The 22569-nt window shown below is 36.3% G+C and overlaps 1 protein-coding gene across 9 annotated transcripts in view; it reads right to left on the bottom strand.

The window, feature by feature from the left end:
* The window catches only part of LOC115234522 (RNA binding protein fox-1 homolog 2), a 262018-nt gene that overhangs the window by 96425 nt on the left and 143024 nt on the right, over positions 1-22569 (bottom strand). For all 9 annotated transcript variants that reach the window (XM_029805663.1, XM_029805664.1, XM_029805660.1 and 6 more), the window contains one exon: positions 4384-4674. In XM_029805663.1, coding sequence (XP_029661523.1) covers positions 4384-4671 — 288 coding nt within the window. In that variant the 5' untranslated portion in view covers positions 4672-4674. The remainder of the gene's footprint in view (positions 1-4383; positions 4675-22569) is intronic.

Raw genomic sequence — 22569 nt, 5'->3', positions numbered from 1 at the left:
GAACCGGGTTATTTCAGCAGTAATATGTCTTGGCGCGTATGGTTGAAATTTTCGCACGGAATTATTCAGACGGTGGGATTGCTAAAACGGGGACCGTCTCGTGCGAGTTAACTCGAAAGAGAGTCCAACGGCATTTCACCTAATGCTGGGAAACTTGAATGCGCCATTGCGATTCCTCTTGCATCTAGATAACTACGCCTAATGCTGGGAAACTTGAATGCGCCATTGCGATTCTTCTTGCATCTAGATAACTACGGAACTAGAAATGTGCGCACCGTATACAAAAGATATGGATACTACGTGCGTTATAACGACGTACAATGTTATATTGTTAGAGAATCCAAGATTATGCTTGTCTTGTAATATTTCCTAAGAGGAGTTGAGGAAAACTAATGAAGTAGAAAATTTATGAAAAGTCATCCATTCTCCTGTTTTCTATTTCTTTACGATATAGTGTATGCAGTTGGAAATATTTAATTTACAAACCATTATTAATAAAATCGTATTTACTCTCTATTACGCATTATTTTATCAAAAATAAACATATCTCTTTCGAGATATTGAATTAATTATTAAATGTAATTTTAGAACTGGCTAATTTCAAAAACAATTTCTTAATAATTTACTTTATCCTCAAAATTGACGCGATTTTGGGACAGCGATCTATCTTCCTTTTGAATGACAGCTATGATTTAGCTGAGTCAAAAATTTATGTATAGAGAATTGCCAGACCGACCGTATGTGTGCGCGCGACTCTCGGGCATAACGTTCCGTAGTTCCGCGATAATATAATATATGTGTTGTCGCAACGGTGCGAACACAATACAATTGCGCGGCCATCCGTTCGGAATGAAACTATGGGGGGAAGGTAGAAACGCGCGATAGAGGAGGAGATGGTGGAGGCGGAGAAGACTGCACGGTAGAAATGCAGATTCCCGTGTCCCAGGTGATCTCTTGCGCGCGTCCAAAAGCTCACGCGAATTGCGCGCACGTTTTTCAACTCGATGAGTAACCGGGTCCGGTTAATTAAGCAGATATATTCGTTTATCGCGGGACAAAGCGACCACGACCGGAACCGCGACATTGTCCGCGAATTATTCACTTTTCGCGTCTAATTGTGCACGGGATTGTTATCAAATCATACTCCGCTTTCGGTCGGACACAAACTTTTAACGAGAGAAAAAAAAAAAAGAGAGAAGTGATATCGTCAAAGCTTGATGAAACAACATTACATGATTACACCGCGCCCGAGTTTGTATTTCGCGATAGTTTTATAGTAACACAAGGAATTGCTGATAAAACGCCAAGAATAATCAATTTTGAAAATATTCTTTTTATCGTAAAACTATGGATTTTTTTATTGATTTAGCATAACATCGCAACATTTTATCTACATCTCGTTCTTTGTATTTTCTCAGATGATATCTTCAGCTGATATATAAAAATAATGGAAATTATTTGAAAATATCTGCAATAAAGTTTAGATAATAACTCTACAACAGTTTCACTCCAATTTACAATACATACAGATATGTATGTAGTTATTGTTAAGTTGTTAGCTTGTCGTTATTGTAGCCGCAGAAAAACATTGAATATAAAATTGAATAAAATAATAGATTGTCATGAATAATTGTAGGGTAACTCGAGAATATAAAAATTATTAGGAGATTCGTTAAATATAAAGCTCTAATTCAATTCACTATAACAAGTGTAATTCATTTCCTTCTCGCACAGAGATATATCGGTTTCTCGAATTTACGAGCAATGTATGAGAACAGCATTCTCGCACTGTCGAAGGTAAAATACAGGGAGAAGTCGCGCGAAACTAACCAGATTTATATCAACGTCATTGTCGATAATTAATTTTTTTACACGGGATTTATAGACGTTACTTTTTTTTATATATACGATATTGCGCGAGCGGCGAAAACCCTTTGCATTTCGAATCGAGCATGAAATCAATTTATTGTTTATTACTTATCGTTGCGTCTCTCCGGTCTCCGATCTTTATTTAGCATTAAACGGCGATTGTCGTTATCCTCGCGTTCGTAACTCAGGATGGTCGTAAATCAGAGATGGAAACCTGGTCGCGGTGTCTCCGATGGTAATAAATGGGAGAGACGGTCGACTGGACGAGAACGCATTGTAGCTTTTCGACGAGCCTCTACGCATCGCCGCCGATGCGGCGTATGAATTTCAAGTGAATTAATGGCACCGGATTATATCTCGTAATCGCGTATCTATCATGCGAACGACGTCGTTTCCCTGTGGACCGCTAACCAATTTCAAACAAAGAGGATTCACCCACGTTCGACTATTAAAACGCAATTACTGATTAATCATTTAGCACTTGCTAAAAGCGTAAAATCGATCGTTGCTGAATGGATTCGCTTTAAAAACAGGCGCGTGAATAAATCTTTTTTATTTTAAAACACATTGCAAAAAATTTGCATGGAAAAAGATCCGTGAAAGATTTTATATAAAATTAGCTAAAATGTAAAAAGTAAAAAATAAAATTACATAATTAATATATCTCATATTAATATGTTCAGTTTTCAAATGAGCTCTCTTTATTCTAATTTGTTTAATCTAATGTACATATATTCCTCATTTTTTTCTTAAAAATGTAAGAGATAAGAGCTTTACGCGAAGAAATCAATATTTTTGCGCACGAGAGATTCATTTAAATTTAAAGGATACAATCATAAACGTGGCGAATAAAAATGTTGCTTGAGAACTCGAAGATCAACTGAAGAATGCAAATCTGTGAATATTTTCAAAAGACACCTTCGTTTCAAATGCGAATCATATAGCAGCACAGAAATAGACGCGAGCTGACGCAAGAAAATATAATTAATAATTTGTAGCAGAATGAGAAAAGTTACAACTCAATACGCTACACTAATCATCTGGCAAATAATGGAATAAACTGTATTTACGTTTGGTCGTAAAGTAGACAAAATAAAAAAGAAATCGCTACAAGTCGTGTTTAAAATAAGTCTGTGTTTTTCTGATTGCCATGCAAGCATGAAACGCCTGCATATTTCCAATTAAATCGTACGACATCGATTACATTCGCTAACGAGAGATTAAATTTAAAGTGCAATAAGGTTTTACAAGCTCGTGCATCGAGATAAAACTTGCTAAATTTTTTATCGCTTCTGAAATTAATCTGCTTAAAAATTACTCGCATTTAACGAACTTTATTAATTCAATTACGTAATAAATCGTTTTAAATATATTAAAATTACCGTTTCCAAAATTAGCATGCGTGTATAAAAATCAGCTGATTTTAGATAAATGCGATTATGACACGCGACACATAGCCTTATTTCTGAATCATTGTTATATTCCTTTAGATAAAACATTTTTTGTCTTTAAATTTTTAATATGAATATATTAACGTTAATTATGTTATTTTCACGAAATTACCTTTCTTTGCGCAAGTGAATAGAATTAAAATGGAAGTTCCGATTTTGCAGAAATGTGTCGAAGTCTCGAGTATCATCTTTTCAACTTCAAAAGAAATATCCAGCGAGAAAATTCTTTTATTCAACGAGTAAATAACCTCTCGCCTCTTCCCCGTCCATTGCGCATTCTGTTATGAATTACAAGGGTCTTCTCATGGAATTCATTCGTCGTCAATGCAGCGATGTCTCCTCTCCCATTCATACGTGTCCAGAATCAATGACGGCGACCGCAACTACGTGACGGGACAACGACCGCGCCTTCTCTTCGCGTAAAAAACAGAATGAAGAAAGAATGAGAGACGCGTTTCGAGGAGAGTTTTGCTTTTCCGGTGGCGGAATGCGCCACTACAATCTTGGAAAGACGCGTGTTCGCAAGAGCTCATTTAGCGTAATTTAATGATAGCTAAAAAAGATTAACGAGCTTGCTCTAACAAAGTGTCCCGTTTGCAATCTCGTTATGCCACACCGGCTCAAATGGCCAATAATGTAATGGTCTCTTAGTGTCGCGGAACATATTACGTGTTCACGAAGAAAGGCGAGACAGTGGTTATATAAAGTAGTTATATAATAGATTTTCCCTTGCTTTTATACAAGATACATACAACGTGTGGGAATGGCTCGAAAAAATATTTACATTACTCGATGCTGAATCTGATATTAACTTTCCTATAACTGTTTTGTCTTTCTTCAAACAAATAAATATAATATTTAAAAAATTTAATTCCGCTATGCATATATGATTAAATTTATTATCATAATTCGCTCTCACGTATAGTGCAATACAACTTGCGAATAAAATCCCTGACTCCACCCTAATCATTAGTATCATAGTCTCGTACTGCAAGTTATAATCGAAATGACCAGTCATCGAATGATCCGACATGACCGTATTCGATTAAGAGTCAAAACTTACGATGGCCTGTTGATCGACCCCATTCGGAGGCGGAGGCGGACTGAAGCTGGCCGCGGTCGGCGCACCAGGGGCGGCAGGATGGGGTGCACCCGCCGCGGGTGGCACCTGGGGCCCGCCAGTCGGGGGTGGTTGCTGGGTTGCACCGGCGCTCTCCTCCTTCACCGGCACTGGCGGCGGTGGTTTAACGTCACCGGCTGCACCAGCCGCCCCCACGACACCCGCGACCCCGTTCACCGGAGGGGGAAAGACACCCCCACCATAGGGCGCAGCCATCCCTGTCTGCACCATGTGCTGCAAAACAATATCATTTCTCATGAGTTTCGATACTCTGCACATGTAACTTTAAAATCTAAGACGTTAATCTTTAAAAACCAAATAATAGGTTTGTTTCTTTTGTGACGAATTTTTCAATTCTCGATATTAGAACTTATAAATATATGCTATAATGATGTTCTAGAAAGAAGCTAAGCTAGAGATGAAACATCGGATTCCTGATTTCTAAAGATTAACATCAATAAATGTGAAATGTGAGTTAAATAGATCGATAAAAGGTCTGAAATACTCAGTATAAAAGCTACTTTTTATAAGCTTACAATAATGTACGCAACGCATCTTAATCGGTTTATATTTTTTATTATTTTTATTAATAAATTACCAGTTTAATTAAATAAATTAATATTGATAAAGTTGTGAATTGCAAATTGACAATTGAGATTACAAATTTTCAATTAAATCTCTCATAATTAAGTTTAAAAATATTTGTTCGATCTCGATTGATCGTGCAATTCTCAATTAGATTAGCGTGTTATTTATGATTTAAAGCAAGTCGAATACGAAGATGAATGGATTACAAGAAATATATTAAACAAATTTTGTCCATTAATTTCCATTAATTTCCATTAATTTCCATTTTATCATTCTTTCGCTTTTCATTCGCAAGACAAGAGATAAACATTTTTATTATCGCACCGGCATTCAGTTCACTTTTTCCGATCCCTCCGAAATCGTTAGAGATGAAGGATAATGGAAGCGAAAATGTCGTTGCCAATTTTTCGTGCGGTGGCGCACTATTCATCGTGACCACGGACGCAATCGTACGAGAGTAGAAAGATTTCTGGCAATGTTCCATCGCGGCAGGTTGCGATTGGTTGAATAATACCTCAAGCGATCTTAAACTAGAAGTTCTCGCTAAAGATAACATTTTTATAAACAAATGTAAATCATTTCGTTTACAACCGAGTGAAACTCCATGACTCTCGGTTCCCTTCTCTTCCATAATATTCACAAACAGAATATCAATCAACAAAGTTAGATATCCCTAGGCATTTGAATAATGTGTATTACGCCACTGTCAACTGCGACTCGATATCAGGTAATAAAGATGTAAATTGGATATGAATCGATTGTTGCTCATCACCCCGTGTATAATTCCGTGTTGAAAATAAATTATATAAAATAGAACTATCTAATAACACGGTTATAAAGTTGTAATTACAAAATATTAATTTCTTATTGATTTACGATTCTTACGCTCTCCTTTTAGGAAAGATTTTTTTTTTTTTTTCATTTATAATAAAAATATTATCAAGTTCTATATCATGTAAAAATACTTTGAATCGTTCTTGAATCTCACGAACGAGTTACGAAACCGATATTCCTCTCGACATCTAAACACATACGAGAACTCATCGATATTCGATGAGATTTTCTGGTTTCGCGACAAGGCCAAAGAGTTTAAGTAAAGGACAGTTTTATAGAATGGAAAAGAGGCGAGGAGGGATTCGCGGGGCAGCGGACGATTTACCATAGACAGTGGAGGGTAACTATAATTTATGGTTCGCCCTCGGGTCGTGCCATCCACAATCTCGCGCGTGGCAGGTTACAGATGGTTTGTCCAGTTCTCCCTTCTTTCTAGATTATTTCTGAACGCCCCTCCCTTCTCCCTTCCCTTCCCTCTCCTCGACGGAAAGATTTCTGGCAATGTTCCATCGCGGCAGGTTGCGATTGGTTGAATAATACCTCAAGCGATCTTAAACTAGAAGTTCTCGCTAAAGATAACATTTTTATACGTAAACAAATGTAAATCATTTTTCGTCTACAACCGAGTGAAACTCCATGACTCTCGGTTCCCTTCTCTTCCATAATATTCACAAACAGAATATCAATCAACAAAGTTAGATATCCCTAGGCATTTGAATAATGTGTATTACGCCACTGTCAACTGCGACTCGATATCAGGTAATAAAGATGTAAATTGGATATGAATCGATTGTTGCTCATCACCCCGTGTATAATTCCGTGTTGAAAATAAATTATATAAAATAGAACTATCTAATAACACGGTTATAAAGTTGTAATTACAAAATATTAATTTCTTATTGATTTACGATTCTTACGCTCTCCTTTTAGGAAAGATTTTTTTTTTTTTTTCATTTATAATAAAAATATTATCATGTTCTATATCATGTAAAAATACTTTGAATCGTTCTTGAATCTCACGAACGAGTTACGAAACCGATATTCCTCTCGACATCTAAACACATACGAGAACTCATCGATATTCGATGAGATTTTCTGGTTTCGCGACAAGGCCAAAGAGTTTAAGTAAAGGACAGTTTTATAGAATGGAAAAGAGGCGAGGAGGGATTCGCGGGGCAGCGGACGATTTACCATAGACAGTGGAGGGTAACTATAATTTATGGTTCGCCCTCGGGTCGTGCCATCCACAATCTCGCGCGTGGCAGGTTACAGATGGTTTGTCCAGTTCTCCCTTCTTTCTAGATTATTTCTGAACGCCCCTCCCTTCTCCCTTTCCTTCCCTCTCCTCGACGTTGCTCCGCCACGGGAGAGCAAAGGGTCGTTTGTTATTTTTACCTCCAACATTTTTCTGAAAACTCGATTTAGACCGGATTTTGCCGATACGAACCGGTCGCGCGCAAACAGAGATGAAACTCCACGAGGAAGAGCTCTGCGTGCTCTTTGTTAAGTCTGAGAAATGAGAGTCCCGGTCTCAGCAATTACGCAAGATCCGACAGCAACAAAGTGCCGTGAGCCAGATGATTTCTTGTGCTTGATTGCGATAGCCTTGGCTGATAAATGTAGCAATCGATATTTATATCAAACGCGGTGATACCAGAATAAAAGTAGTACGATTCTCTCTTTCTCTCTCTCTCTCTCTCTCTATATATATATATATTCGGGTACTGCACAGCTATATATGTAATTGACATACATCCTAATATTTAGAATTCATGAATATAATTCACGATATTGATAAAGATATCGTGTTTATTTTTATCACTTCTAAAGGTTTTTTTTCTGAAAATTAATTTCGCAGGGTTTACAATTTCATTTACAGCTCAAACTATATATACAAAATTTTAATCCAATATCATTCTTTTAAACTCTGTAACGAACAAAATCGATTAATTTTCTAAGATTTAATTACATAAGCGCGAGAGAGAAGCTGTTACGACAAAATTCCAAAAATCTGATCACGATCGGCGATATTAACAAGAGACATTTTACGATGAAGAGCGAACGGAGCGATGGGTTAAAAAGAGAGAAAAAAATCTGGAAGAAAAAGCATATGTTGCTCGAAGAACAATCGATGAAAAGGAATACGTGAAGTATCTCTACATGTAAGAGGAGAGGATAAAGGAGTGGATTCCTTCGCGAAGAACTCTCGCGGCGAATGAGCCGAAACTAACAAGTTTGAACGAGGCCGAGAGGAAGTCGCCTTCGGCTCTTTCCCCACCTTCGTCCGCTCACTATTCCGCGAGCGTAGCTTAATCAACGAAAGGGAGAGGATGGATAAGGAATGGAGAGAGCGCACGGTGGAAAACGTGATCTCCAGGTCGACCTAATTTCCCTTCCCGCTGACGCGGGAAATATGTCCCCGGATCGGTTAGGGAAACTACGCGAATTTTCCTTCTGATCAAAAAGACCTGAGCGAAAACGCATCAATATCTCGATAGGCGATTCCGAGGAAATACGTACTTAAATGCCGACCGTTATATATGCATTTATGCAGAATGAATGACGTCGCGCGATAAGTAGCATCCGCTGGCCCGAATATTCACTTCTCTATAATCAATAATACTTTTTTATTCATGGCAATAGCCGTCAAAAATTCAAATACATCGAATAATTATAATGTGTCGATAAACTCGAGTGAAATCGAATCAAAATCAAATTTAAATCGCATTTATATGCGGAGCTAAACGAAGGTTTTCTTCTGTCGCATATTTGAATAAAATTCGCGTTGAAGTTACACGCGTTTATGACAATCAATTATATTTACGTAAAATAATTATATATAACGTGGCTGAATTTAAAAAGACAAAATTCCTTTCTGTAAATATTATAAAGAGAGATTGTCAAAAAATGTGATCACGTACTTCATGTACTTTGATATCGCAAAAGGACCGTTACTCGCGTATATCTTTCTCGAGATAAAATTCTCAATTCCATTTTAGCAAATGGCTCATTCTCACTCGCTCAACGACAATCTTAACAGTTCTTTGTCGTCTGCTTCCCCTTTCTTATTTGCGCTGGCGAACAGAGTGAGGCTTTCCTCGCATACAAGGGACCATTCAGAGCATGCTTCCCCTTCGGCATCAGCGAAGCGTGTCGCCGCCGCTACATGGCTGGGCCTTACGGCGATCGCGTGCGCGAGACCGGGCATGGCATAATGAAAAAAAATTTTAACGACGCCACGCTAATTCGATCAGCTTCCTCGGGCGTAGAGAATAAATGAAACATTCTCTGAATGGCGGCGCGGGACACTGCACTCGCGTCACTTAATTGAATATTCGGAACGGACGGTTGTTCAGACGATTATGCGAACTGCCAATTCATTTCCCCGTCAGTCGTTGCTATGCTACTTTGACAATCATCATTTAATCTTGTACGATACTGTATATTATTCAACTTGAATTTTATTTAAAAGTGATAAAATTTGGAACTAAGTTTGGATTACATATATATTTGAGAGGTCATAATTATTTATAGAAAATTTACGTAGAGCGGAAGCGATAAAATCACATTTTGAGTCAATTATATTATATATTCAAAATATTTATAAATTTTTAAAATTTTAATTATTTTATCATTAGAGTCCCGTTAATATGTTTTAATTTTATTGCGCTATTTTAATTATTTTTGTTCTTAATTTTTAGAACAATGCTGAAGCAATGTAAAAAATAAATGTAGAGTTTGAGATATTACTATCTTATAAAATAATAAGAATAATTTGATTCAAAGAAAATAAAATTACATTACTCTTGGACAGATATCTTTAAATTCATCAGGATCCTAATATACTGAAGGATCGCCAAGCATGTTCGTTTAGTTTCGTAACAGAGTATACTCATGTTTGTTCAATATTACATCTAGTATTACAAGGAACTAAGTTAATATGAACTTTGAAACAGAGTTATCCTAAATGGGTCTTTCTCTCTCTCTATGCTTTAGATTATTTCATGCAAAATTGTAAGTATCGAACAATTGACCTATTTTAAGAATGCCATCGACCAAACAAGATGGCACTTTTCGCGTATACAATGTCTGTCTTATCGACTAAAATTGGGGGAGAAGAAGGTTGAGAGGCAGATAACCGGCAAATCAGGAAACTGGCTTGTCGATCTGCACGAGGATCAACGTTATCGGAATTGGCAGTAGAAAAGGTGAACACAATAGCAAGTAAAAGGCTATTTCATACGAACTGTGCAAATTAAGGCGAGTTGTATAATTGTCTCATTGACGAGGTTACGCGAGTAAAATACACAGAGTATTTTCCACAGCAGAAACTCCTCAATTTTAATTTAACAAGAGTATAATAAACGGATTATACGTTATGCAAGAATACATTAACTAACTAAATTTAAAAAATACACAAATTAGGCCAGAGTAACATAAAACTCTGCATTTTAAATTTAATTCGCACGCAAAACTACTATATTGTTGATTAATTTATCAATTAAATATTAATTCATTTTTGCACAAAACATAAATATCTTAGTGTGAAAATGACACTTGTAATATTGCAAAATATGCGGATACATTTATAATTCAGCATATTTGAGATAACAGCGTAGTTGGAGAAACATTTTTATCTGTACGCGCAAATAGAAGTTGCATTAAGATGCATTGCATCACGTTTAAAGTACAAAGCAGTTGTCGCAATATTATTTATCAATGGAAGAACGATGTCCGTTATAAAAAAGATCAAGAAAGATGTATTATTCCGAGAGGAAGGAACAATGCGATTGTCTGAAAGTACTATTTCTCTTTCTCTTTAAACATTATATTGTACTTTAATACATATTAAGATGGGAGATAAAATTGATATAAGTCTCAAGTCTATTGAATCAAGTCTCAAGTCTATTGAATCAAGTCTCGTTGTATCAATCGTACTTTCTTCGCATGATGGAAGAAATAAAAACCAAATAAAGAAATAAGGATAAAATTATAATAATTAATTTTTTAAACGTAATTGCACGTCTGATAAACCGAAATAAACTAATGATGAACCGCTTATGAAGCAAATATATATTCACATACACACAATATATTTATAAAGATACATTAGTTTCAATCTTTATACAGAGATGTTACTGGCTGCTGCTGCATGGCGCTTTCCCGCGGAGCAACTCAACCGTCATTACATCTTATCCAGAAAGCGAGCAATAATAATTTCAGCGGCAGACACACAACACACAAATGCACACACGCATAAAATATACGCACACGTATGCAAGCGCGAGCAAAGCTCTCGCAATTTAACTATCGAGCTTTTCGTTTTGAGTGCTTCCACGAGTGTCTCGACACAGGGCGGCACGTTAAGCTTCCGCGACAGCGGTCTGCCCTTGAATATTAGGATCTCAAACGCGCGGTGCAGTGTACCCTTCCTCGTCCTTTCGATGTTTTGACGCCAGCAAAGCGAACGCGAGCCGCCAAGAATAAACCTGAAATCAATAGTGAACGGGCGGCCCGAGAGAGAGAGAGAGAGAGAGAGAGAGAGAGAGAGGCGGAATAGAGAGAGATAGAAAGAGAAAGCGGATAATGGCGGGAGGTTTTCCGACCGGCCGAGCTTAAAGCACATCCGGTATATCCTTTTCTATGCGCTTTATTATTCGTCGGTAGAGTTTATCATTCCACGATTATTACGGAATCGTTTCAATTCACCGTTTGACGAGAATAGGGGCACAAAGATAGGGGCTTAGGGATTACTTAGGGATTACCCCATCTTTTATTACGTGTTTCTCAAAGCGACAAGCAGACTTTAACCCTTTACACTCCGATGGCGCTGCTATGACGATATATGTAGTATGCATCAGAGTTCTCGGACTACAAAGGGTTAAAGAGTACGAATGGAAATCGTAAAAACGTTTTATGATGTATTTTATTTGATTTTGGCAGTTGTTTTTTTTTTTTGTATTGCTACATCGAGACAATAGTATCGTTATTTTCGACATACGATTGTATAGTGTTAATCGTATTATCATATTATCATAAAATTTTATTTTATTAATGTTTTATTATTAATTTATAGTGTGAAAATTGGCTATCTTAACATTTTAACATAAAAGTTTATATTTCGATAATATTGATACAAGAACATGAATAATTTTTATCTTTCTCATTCAATAATCGATTTTGTCTCGCGATTTATTCTATAACATTTTTCGTTATAAAATAGCAGAGAGAAGCGTATATAAAAAAATTTGATTGCTCCCCAAGAGCAATTAAATTCAATTTTCAAAGCTTTTATTTCACTCGATATATATTTGCTTGCAAATAGATATTCCGAATGGAAACTTAAAAGCTAAATATAAAATGAAAAGTCAGGAGAATAATCATTAATAACTTTTTACGTACATACATAATAATTGAAGTACTCGTGAAAAATTGGTCGCTAACACGCATCAGAAATCGAAAGCGCGATTATCTTTGTGTGAAAAGTTTCCAGACCAAAGTTATCGTCTCACTGTATATATCGCCGGTGACATATATTTTTATTCGCGCTGACCATTCAATGACGAAAACGTGACGATCCAGCCAATTGGCTGTGCGAGTCCGATCGCTTCCATTCTCATTCCTACATCCCTCCTTCGACCACATTCTCTTTTCTTCCTCGTTCTCCTCGCACGCCGAGTTAAATACTCTAATTCGCGTTAATGGATGGCCCGCTGCCAGTGGAAGGTTTCTAAAGAGCCTCTTCCCGCGACCGGGACGCGTTCAACGGAGCGCGTTCACACCGCTCGGGCCACCACTTTGGGCCTTATACCATGAGGGCCCCCGTCCCCATGACATCGTCGTCTCGCCATACAAAGGAAATCGCCCATTTGATGGGAGTGCCTCTGGCACATTACAATCTCATATAGTAGTAGTCAACGCATATATAAAAACATATATACACACGCGCGCATAAAAATATATACATTTACACACACATACATATATGACGATACATGAAAATAGCTAAAGTCTACGTGTGGTAATTACATCCGCCATCGATCGTCAACATCGATCGATAGCTCTTTTATCACGTAACGAGATGTTACATAAATAGCTTCGCGTGTATCTCCTTCGTATTCCGCGGCAAATCCATCCGTCTAAATTTACATGTCTCGTTGCGATTACCCTCGAAAACCGGTACGGATATCCGACAACGATCTACCATCGTTTGATAAATATCTCATCGTCCAATTAAATTATATTAATTCTTATTGCGTCGGATAAAGATATAGGTAAGCCAACCGTCCGTAATGAGATGTAAATTGTCGACCGAAAAATTGTACGCCGTTTCCTACGTTAGACCGTACGTTACTTTTGTAAACGTACGTCTGTCATAGTACACTCATGCGATTCGTATCTCGCACGGCAGCGATATTATAACGATAAGTAATCCATCTGCGACTCAGGGCGAATCGATCCACGTTCCTCGATAACGATCGGCAAACGTTTTGCCTCGATGTAATATCGCGGTCGAACGATTACGGAGAGTGGGTTTGTTTACCATCCTCGACGCATGATGATTTCAAAGGAAATTCAGTCTATTTTGTCAGACGCGAAACACATCCGACTTTCGGTTCTTCTCCCTCAAACGTAAATTTCGCACGCACGTAAAGCTCGATAGCGACCGCGCGCATGCTTTCCGCAAAGCGTCGCACTATTTTCGTCGGAAAATACACACCGGGGAAATTAAAGCGGTCTGCGAGAATTCGGCATATGTTTCTACCGTGAGTCGGAAAATTTCATCCGTCGAGAAAAAAAATATACATTATATTAGAGATGTACGAATTGACGTCTGTGATAGACTTAATGCTTATAATATTTTATGAATGCTTATAATTTTTACGCTAAATTATGTTTATCTACGAATATATCCAAGAGAGAAATTTTATGCACCATCGGGCTTTTAAGCTGACTGTAAACATTGCTTCTAAACTGCAACGATATTTTGACGTTTTATTTTTAACATTTCAATTCTCCAGGCAATTTAATTTCTATCATGTTTTATTTATACCGTAATTTTGTCCAAACATATTTGCTGTAACATTCTAGAAACAATTGTGATATTTTAATATTACATAAAATATAGATTCTAGAATATTTTTCCGAAGTTAAAATATAATTTCTTCTTATATACGTCACTTGATATCTTTTCTCCGTTCATATAGATGCGTATTGCACGGTGCTGTCATATTTAGATTCCGGACTCCCACACAACGAATGAGATATTTTTGATTTCGACGGGAGGGCCCTAAGAGTCTCATGCTGAGACATGCTAATCTCGGAATCCATAGAAGAAAGTCTAAAATTATCCAGTGCCTGGAAGCTGTTTACGAAGCGGCAGATATTTTAAAAATCAACATCGAAATATTTGAATATACAGTACTCGCGCATAGTATTTGTAATAAAAATTAAATTTAAACAGAAAAAAAGTTTATGCATTCTATATTCTAAAAAGCAAAATTCGCGATACATCAATAACTTGCATTTAACGAATATAAGTTACTTTATCATATAATTTATCGTATATTAACTCATCCATTTTCATTTAATAATATAAATTAACGCGATAAATGTCACGTGGTTTTCACCGCAGCGTGTGTATCCGCAAAACAGTCAAATTATTCGATTGATCCATCGAGTAAAGATCATATTCCGACACAATTCTTATTACGATCTCGTAGCCTAAAGTTATAAAATTTAAATACGTTTTCGGCCATTTATCATCGCTGTTTCATCGATAAGCGTGTTTATAAATTTACGCGGTCGAATTATAAAATTAGCATTCATGTCGTCTGCTACAGAAGAATGGCTCCTTTCTGATGAGATTTCGCGATGACTAACCGGCCGTGTGAATTGATATCACCGCGTTGTCCGGAAACACGAAAGTTTCATAAATCGTCTAAGCGCGAGCAACTTTTATCAGTGAATGCGCTCGCGCGCTTGCCTCACGGAAATGAGTGCAGTATCTCGAGACTGGGCGAAATACGAGCGTCGAGAGATCGCGCCGGGCGACAGGAAATTGAAAAATTCCGCGTCCCCGAGAGATGCCGAGGCAACGAGCTACGTAACGAAATTTCGTCGTTCGACGAGCCTGACGAGAAAGGCTGACTCCAACTTGTATATTTTTTGCTAATTTCCGGATTGCATCTCGACGAAATCAAATTGCCGAGAGATCGAAACATTAAGCATCACGCATTAATGCCGCTCTTTAACGTGGACAATCCGAAATGTACAGCTCGAGAGGGAAAGATGAAAATGCTATTAATATCTTCATTTGAACTTGCCCGAAAGTTCGTTGATAAATTTAACAGTTGCTAAATAATTCTAAATGCAGTCTATTCGAAACTTGAAGGATTTAATTCAATTTTTTTATAGTCTAATTTATATACATTCATTTATATCGATGAATATTGTGGCATAAGCAATTTGATTCTGTTCTATAAAAATATTGTAAAATAATTATTTTATTATCGAAACTATTTTATTTCTACGAAAAGCTTGAAACACTAACACCTTAGCGAGAACAGAGGGTCCATTCAAGTTACATCTTCTCGAAAGAAGAAAGATTCTTTCAACGATATTGCTCGTTTGTGCACGTGTGCCTTTCTAGTTCAACTCTTTCAATCCCGAAACTTAGTAATTACAATCGGGCTTTCGGCGATGACTTCACCAAAGTGTTATAAACCCGAATAAAAATGATTCAACGACCAGGCAAAGTAATTAACGGATCAAAAACGTTTCTCTTCGCGCGATAAAGTTCACGCTGCCAATTTTATAATCGGCGACGATATTTCATAATTAAGATTTCAGAATTTTATAATTAAGAACGTTAAACATCTATTACTAAAGAACGGGATATTGTCAACCCTTTTCCTTCCGTGCCATGGCAAGTAGCTTCGACCCTCTTGCCATAACAAGAGGCTTACCCGGGAAAATGGGAATTCGCTGTCAGAACAACAATGAGCTGCTTATGAGAAATATATGTATATATAGATACATGTTACGTGGCAGATTTATGCGAATATCGATTTTCATCGGACTCAACGAAATTACATTGTAACCGCAAACATTCGTGTCCGCGCGTAACTATTGTATTCAATATGTGAAATTTTTGAGGTGCAGAATATTGTAGATTTTAGGAATTAATGCACTGCATTCAAAAGAGAAGTTTTGCGAGTATTTTTGATAGATGAAATTTTATGGAAATTAATACAAAAAGGTTAACAGAATATTTTCTGGAAATTTTCATGAAAATATATTTCTTATGCATATTACTGCATATAAAAAGAAATACCGTATAATAAAGCTGTAAAGAACGTAATTTAACAGCGTTAATAGCACTTAAAATTTTTGAAGATATAAATATTAAATATTTTTAATATAATATATAAATCTCTAATAAAGAAAAATATAAACTCAGGATACATATGCGTTGTAAATGAATAATAATGATCGATAATTATTCGTTATACAGTATATAATAACTTTATAATCAATTTTAATTTTAATAAATCGCTGCTGCCAATTATTAATGACTATATTTGTCATTCTTTTTCATGTATATAGGAAATATAGACGTCTCGTAATATGTAATTGAGAACGACTGATAACTTATCCAATGGCGGCATCGTTTATTCGAGCGAGCATGGCATTATCCCTCGAAAGATGGACCCTTTCCGGAATTAACCCCTCGCTCTTTCCTTTCTACGCATTGTGTATCTACAAAGGATAATGCATGAGGGAGCTTGACATCGAGAGAGAAACAGACTGAGAGAAAAAAAAAACAAAGAGAGCGAATCGAGTAGCGTAGATATTTATTGTTCGAGGACATAAGTTCTCACAATGTAACGTAAAAATCCTAAAATAAAAGAATTATCACGAATATATAATAGCAAAATTCTAATAAATTAGCTATCAAATTTGCGAAAATCATAACATACATTATAATAACATGATTATATAGAGAGTTATTATATAGATCTAGAAAAGATTTAAGCATATTACTATGGAAATTGGTATTTACAAATTTTAATTGTCAAGCTAGTCACGTGATTCAAACGTTTATCGTATGCAAAACGTTAATGCAAACTCTCTATTAAGGGAAGGAAATCATGATTCATCGAGAATTCGTGAACTTAATGGATAAGAAGATGTAATGCTTTTGTATTCGAAACTCGTATTGTTTCATGTGACGGACTATTGATTGTGTCAAAAAATATTCTTGCAGTATATATCCAAGATCTAAAGACGAAGAATATAATTCGCCAAGAAGATAGTCTAGAATTAAAGGCATGAAACTTGAGGAGATTATATATTACATAAAAATTAATTGATCGCGTATTTGTGAAGTAGAATGCAAATATTAATAAACTCTACTAATTTGGTGACGATATCATAATCAAAACAAGTTTATGTTAATATATCTGCAAAAAACTCTATTTCTCTCTTTTTTTCAGACAATTTTAAATAATTAATTTTATAACCATGGAAAACAACAAAAAGCAAATAAGAAGATTTCCATAAATTTAATTTTTTGGTTATTTTATTATGTAAAACACATTGGTGTGTAAACTTTTCATTGAATTTTTATATAAATAAAGTTGAATTATTTATTTATATGAAAATTTATACACGAATATATTTTACATAATAAAATTCTATTTTTGTGGACATTCAGATTAACATTTTGATGTACTTTCAGAAACACAATGTATATTATAATGTATTTTATAATGTATTATTATTAATGTATTATTATTAATGTATTATTTATTAATGTGTGTGAATGTATGTAACTATTACATTAAGATATCAATGGTATGATAAAATTAGCGAAAAAAAAATCGAGGAAAATGATTTCTCATAACAATTTCTACGCTGTTAAACTCATAACGGAGAACTCGGGCGTATAAATTAGGAGATTGTTAAAACACAAGGATGAAACTCGGTGGACCGTATTACATGCTCCGCTCGTTATATCGTTCCACCAGCTGGGTTATCGATTCTAACGGCGAATTTCCCCGGAAGACATCGCACTTCTGGAAAGGTCGCTGCCAAAATTTATCTGGCAAACGGTAAACAATGACGTCATCGTACGAAAAAGCAATTCCGTAATTACAAAATTAAGTTATAGTTAACATTGCAGTAAAGAAAGATCAATTTAGCTTCTGAAAGAATATCTTATTGTAATACGTAACATTTAAATCTACATTATGTGTGTGTATGTATATGTCAATTAAAATATATAAAAATTGCACACATTTTTAAATTCTTCGCTTTAAATGTAAATATTTCTCATTATACATTTCTAAAAATAAAAAAGTTATTTTATTATTAAGAATTTCAGCAAAAAGATTATTAAATATGAAATTATTACGGAATATCTCTTGGCAGCAATTTTTCTATTAGACGTCACATCGGCGGAACGAAAAGAAGGCCGAGAAAATTTGGTCAGGAAAAGAATTCCGTTCCCCTGATGATTCCGATCTAATTTTGGGTACGGTAGGCCATGTGCAAGTCTTCGCGTGAGTGACAGCAGCGTGTATTCCCGAGGAAACTAAATTCGATCACGTATAGATCGCTTTCACAATGTCATGTTTGTTTTCTCCAAAATCGCGAGAGAAAATACTGATCTCTTTTTATGAAAAATTGCAAAATGCACGACATTCCCTAGAGCAACTAGAAATAGCAAGCTTCTCCCTTATCTAGAGACGTGATATGTGACATCTTCTATAGGAAAGAGGCTCTTCGCTCCGCAACGACCGACATTTCTAAAGTCTGATATCATCGTTTCCGTTAAACGACGGGTGAAACAATAAAATCTTACCGGTTTGCACGGCGAAATCTAAATTACGTCGTTGCAACGAAGACTACTTTGCGCTATTCGCTCCTTGCTGTTCCGGCATGGCACTGATAACATATCGAGATCCTACGAAACGTCTGAGAGAAGTTTCAATAACCTCCGATATAGCGTTCTCTCCACGTAGGAAAATTTCAATACCTTCGTACGATTGTTCTATTCAGAGAAATTGGATACGATTCAGAAGAATAAACTATTTGTGTGTAATTTCAAGAAAAACCCTTTTTACACTGTCATCTGTCCTTCAATTCTATTCAACGTCCATTGTAACAGTCTTTTTCCAAAAAATAGTTTCTGATTCATCGAATATAAAGGAAATAAAAATTTTACAAGATACTTTAAAGTCGACTGTAAATGATCAAATGTAAGTCTCACTTTGCATAGATAACACGTTATGATAAAAGCAGGTTCAAAAATTGAATAATTCTCTATGTGACTTCTCTATATTAAGTGGAAGCAGCAACGATAAAAAATTTAATTTCAGTAATAACGAAGATTTAGTTTGTCCTTTCTACAACATCCGGGGCGGCAAAAAGATCTTGCTTATACGTATGGTTTTCTGTAAAAAATTTCGACGGCGCCCTCGCGTGTTCGGAACCCTTTCGGCGTGGTTGCCGCAGGGAAGGCGACGGCACTCGGCGTATTTTCTAGGCGAACGATAAATGGTACGTGCCAGGCCAGGCCAGACCAGACCAGACCAGACCAGACCAGCACCAACGAGCACTGTGCTCGGGCTCGTTTTCGCAGGACCGTTAGTATAGACGCTACCGGAACGAGGGGATCGCGGACGGATTTTGGCACAGTGCCATCCATCCCCGGCACAAAGGCCCACGCTCGAGAGATCGCAGCCGACAAGAGGGGAAAAGGGGGTAACCGAAGGCCTGGGGCTCCGCGCGACCGGTGCTGCTGCCGGTCGATTCGTACTAACCTTACCTTCATATCGCCGACCCTCATCTCCGAAAATCATCGGCCACGTCGGTCCAAATCGTGCTCCTTTTGCGCGCGAGCGTGAAACCACATATCGTTAGCCGTTCGCGAAATTCTTTGGGATTTATTGCCCGTTTGTTCCATCGAATTTTAAAGCGAATATATAGATTTCATTGAAAAAATAATCTAGAAATGCATTGGAAAGATGCTTGAAAGTATCTGCTATTAAAGCAATAAAAAATATTGGCGGTATATTTATAGAGTGCGAAATAACGTGCGAATATGCGTAAGTAATGTTACCGCGTAACGATTGTTATATATGGTGACCAGTGTAAAACGCGCGCGCGCATACAATAGAAAAAATATAAAATCAATCGTCAATTTCGAAGTTTGAACTTCCTGCCACTATAATTTATAAATTGTACCACCATCGTCACATATACTTTTTCATGCCATATATATAGAAATATTCTTTAACAAAACTATACACTATTTTTCTTAGTGAACATTCAAAACACTTAAATAAGGGAAAGGGAAAGGCCGTATTTCACGCTAAGTATACTGGTAATAAATTCTGACATTAAAGCTTTCTAAAGGAAAATTCTTTTGTAAGAAGGATTAACTGAGATTTTACTACCTACTTATATTTCTGAAGCATATTTTACGTAAATTCTTTAAAGAACATTATTAGAAAGTTTCAAAAAAAAGTTGATAAATTGCTGAACAACTATATATTTCGAATGAACGGAAGAAAATATCGTAAGTATTGGTTTTAACAAAAACCCTCTGACTATTATTCGATGCTCGAAGCGGTATAAATATTCGAATAATAAACGCGACACGCACGATAATCACATATGGCCTCTCGCTATTTTTATATATTTAGAGCGAAGATACTGTCTCATGCGTTTTTCGATAATAATAATTCATAATATGCAGTATCGTTTCATTTTCAATTTTACGAAAGACCACACACAATATCGATCAATTATCGGAGTCTTTTAAAGATTTATTATTTCATATCTCGAAAAAATTGCGGTTTCGCGATGCAATTCCGAATTCGTCGGAGTGCGCGGTCGTTTATAAGGCGCAATTAATTTAATCGGCTCTGGAAAAACAAGCGTACGATGATACCGCGAGCGGTTTTATCGTTCGCGGGTTTCATCGACACCCGCGGTGAATAAATAAAGCTCGGCGCAATTCTCGAATGCCCATCGACGACGACAATGATGACAGTGGCGAGAGCGAGCGCGAGTAGAGAAGCAACGGTCATCGACGGAGATACAACGTCGGGATTAATACGGCGAGTGCGACGCGTGTCGTGACGTCACTTCCGGCCAATCAAAAACCATCAACGGCTCTCCCGCGGCCGCGTTCAAGCGTGCGACTCCCTTTGTACGCGCTCTCTTTCGACGGTAAAGAACGAGACGACGTCGGAATCCGGCGTTTAATTGAAGATAATTCTGCGATATGACCTGCGTGATGATAAATGTATCTACCCCATTATAACGTTGAACTTTGTTCGATATCTATATGATATTCGTTAGATAATACAAATTTTTAAATAGTTATACAAGATGAAAGAATCCAAACACACAATACACACGCGCTAAATTAACTAACCAGATTAGTTCAATATTCATTTAAATTCTATATTTTAATTTATCTATACGTAATATTGAGAAATCTATTTCCGCGAATATAGTAATAAAAAAATTACAATAAGACAGAATATGCATTCTAAATATGCAAATTCGGAGATAAAATGGATGGCGTTAAAGTTTCCCGCCGTATAGAAGAATGACGAGATGGCCCCATTGAAAGGCTACGAGTCTAACCCGACTTTATGACAGTGTCGTTACACTCAATTAGCTTCACTGATGGCCTTGAGAAGCTGCTGTACAACAACATCGAGCTACGATTCGGCTAACAGAGATGAGCGAACGTGTCCAATACCTCTCTCTCCCTCTCTTTTTCTGTGTACTATAGGCTAGCCTATATAATATATTTTACATTTAACCACTGTCCACGTTAAACATAGTGAGATAATCGATATGACATGATAGATAATAGATTATAATATTTTAATATTCCTGAGAATTCGATATGAAAGAAAGTTATTGTAGAATAATTAAGTTATATATTTATTTACTGTATAAATATATCTATACATATTCTGTGATCTTTAAATAAATAAATAAATAAAATTTTTATGCGCAGAAATTACAGCACATGTATATTTTCTTTTCTAATTATAGAATAATGTTTTCATTTCATGAAACGTTAAAAAATATGAATTTTATAGCACTCATATTTTTAATAGCGTTACTAACGTCAAAACAGCGATTATCTAGCTTTCATTAAACAATTTTTAAATAGTTTCTTTGACTTTTCATTCCGCTATTCACACTATGCATGAAAACAAGCACGTGTTTATCGAGAAGATTTGCGTTTATCCAGCAAAGACTCAACTAGAAGTTCTGGACGAGTTTCTCTTAGACTCTAGTCTGCCAGCCAGGTACCGACAAACATGAATTAAACTTATTTGTTTCTCGCAAGGCTAGAAGCAAACTAGAGATAGCCTAGAAAGACAGCGTAAGAAGAAATGTTGCCGAAGATGAGGCAAAGTTCGCCACATCGAGCGTCTCAGAAATTCAATCAAAATACGAATAGACCGCAATGATTATGTCATCGTTGTGAATAGATGGTATGCGTTCATTCATTATACGTTTAAAAGCGCAATAATACAATTTATGATTCATGAGAAATATTTTCTCAATGGAAAAAACTCCCGCAGCAAAGTACATTGCCGCTTATTTAATTCATCTACGTTCATTATTACGCATACCAAATGTTTCATAGTTGCATATATATATATA

The sequence above is a fragment of the Formica exsecta genome, unplaced genomic scaffold, assembly GCF_003651465.1.
Source record: "Formica exsecta isolate Colony F162 unplaced genomic scaffold, ASM365146v1 scaffold2, whole genome shotgun sequence".
Classification (NCBI taxonomy): Eukaryota; Metazoa; Arthropoda; class Insecta; order Hymenoptera; family Formicidae; genus Formica; species Formica exsecta.
The sequence above is the reverse complement of the archived record's forward strand: the minus strand, read 5'-3'. Positions and strand labels throughout refer to the sequence as shown.